This window comes from Nicotiana sylvestris, chromosome 11, assembly GCF_000393655.2.
Source record: "Nicotiana sylvestris chromosome 11, ASM39365v2, whole genome shotgun sequence".
In the NCBI taxonomy this organism is placed as follows: domain Eukaryota; kingdom Viridiplantae; phylum Streptophyta; class Magnoliopsida; order Solanales; family Solanaceae; genus Nicotiana; species Nicotiana sylvestris.
This window is the reverse complement of record NC_091067.1, coordinates 164,884,726-164,886,756: the sequence shown is the minus strand read 5'-3', so window position 1 is coordinate 164,886,756 and position 2,031 is coordinate 164,884,726. Positions and strand designations below refer to the sequence as shown.

At 40.0% G+C, this 2,031-nt stretch overlaps 1 protein-coding gene across 1 annotated transcript; it reads right to left on the bottom strand.

The window, feature by feature from the left end:
* Positions 1-233: 233 nt before the first annotated feature.
* On the bottom strand, positions 234-1,136 carry LOC138881959 (uncharacterized mitochondrial protein AtMg00810-like). The gene has a single exon (XM_070162262.1). The coding sequence runs from the start codon at positions 1,134-1,136 to the stop codon at positions 234-236; it is 903 nt and encodes a 300-aa protein (XP_070018363.1).
* Between the last annotated feature and the right edge of the window lie 895 nt (positions 1,137-2,031).

Here is a 2,031-nt window from a genome sequence, read left to right as displayed (position 1 = left end):
CACTCCTAGCTTGCTCTGAAAACCTGCAAACATTTGCTTAGTCAATGCCTTAGTATGAATGTCAGCTAGCTGATCTTTTGATCTAACAAACCTTGTGACTAGCTATCCACTAGCAACCTTTTCTCTAACAAAATGATAGTCCATTTCAACATGCTTAGTTCTGACATGTATTACTGGATTGACTATCATATATAGTGCATTTAAGTTATCACAGAACAGGGTTGGTACAGTTTTTAAATGAACCCCAATGTCATTGAAAATGTAGTTATCCATGTCCTTTTAGCTGATGTCAAGGCTAGTGCTCTATACTCAGCTTTTGCACTAGACCTTGCCACTGTGTGTTGCTTCTTGGATGTTCGAGATATGCAATTTTCTCCTAAGTAGACATTGTAGCCTGTAGTTGATCTCCTAGTCATAGGACACCCTCCCCAGTCTGTATCAGAGAAACCATATAGCATGAATGGTGACTGAGATATGATTCTTAGACCATACTTAGTCGTGCCTTTCACATACCTAAGGGTCCTCTTCATAGCTTGGTAATGAGTGTTGTTTGGGCTTTGCATGAATTGACTTGCTAAATTCATTCCATAAGCTATGTCTGGCCTTATGAGAGTCAAATACTGCAGACTACCAACAACACTTCTGTATAGTGAGGTATCAACTAGATTATCTACAGCTTCTTGTAGACCATGCTTCTGTGCTAGAGGTGTGCTTATTGGCTTAGCAAGTGTCATGCTAGTCTTGGCAAGTAATTCTGCAACATATTTACTTTGATTCAGATGGATACCTCTAGTAAAGTAAGTGACCTCAATCCCTAAGAATAAGTGCAAAGGGCCAAGATCCTTCATAGCAAATTCCTTACCTAGTTCATCAATAATTTCTGAAATTAGTGCAGTATGACTTCCAGTGATAATTATATCATCAACATACAGAAGGAGCAGGATTGTTCCTCTTTTACAATGCATCACAAAAAGTGAGGAGTCTGCTTTACTGCACTTAAAACCAAAGTAGAGCAGGTGCAAACTGAACCTGTCAAACCAGGCTCTAGGTGCCTGTTTAAGACCATACAGTGCTTTCTTTAGGAGATACACACTGTCAGGATGTCTAGGATCTTTAAAACCTGGTGGTTGACTCATGTACACCTCCTCATGTAGATGTACATGCAGAAATGCAGTCTCTACATCTAGTTTCCTAATACACCAGTGGAGACTCACAACTACTGAAAGAACTACTCTTATAGTGGTTGCTTTAACAACTGGGCTGAAGGTTTCCTCAAAGTATACTCCTTCAAGTTGTGAATAAACTTTGGCAACTAGTCTTGCCTTGTACCTGTCAATGGATCCATCAGCCTTTAATTTGGTTTTAAACATCCACCTAGAGCTAACTATATTCATACCAGTGACTTAGGCACCAGTATCCAAGTCTTGTTTTGGTGAAGTGCATCTATCTCCTCTTGCATAGCTGCAAGCCATTCTGGTGAGCTAAGTGCTTCATTTATAGTCTGTGGCTCCTTATCTGCTATCAAACACATGTGTCTCACTGGTATGTATTTTGATTTCTGTCGTGTGACCATGTGATGATTTTGTGCATTTGATGTGTGCTCTGCTGGTTCTGTATCATCAATTGATGTAGGTTGTAATGGTATAGCTTGTGTGTTAGGTTCAGTATTAAACCAATGAGACAAGTTGACTTCAAGTTGAATTCCTTGTGGATCATAAACTGAAAATTCATTAGAGTTAGAAGGTGCATTGTCTTGAGCTGAGCTGTTTGGTTCTTCACTCTTAACAGTCATAAGATCATCTGTTCCTGTAGGGACTGCTGCTAAAGGAGATTCAACAGGCTCAACAGTAGATACAGGCTCAACAGCCCATCAACAGCCTCATCAAGAGCATCAACTGGAGTTAGGGGTGAGCTGATCACAAGGTGATGGTGCATTCACATCAGTTGTAGGTTGATCACCTACACCAATTAATGATGAGCCATTCAAAACTTTCCTTAAATTAGAGGAGTGCACATCTGGTCTTGATGAGT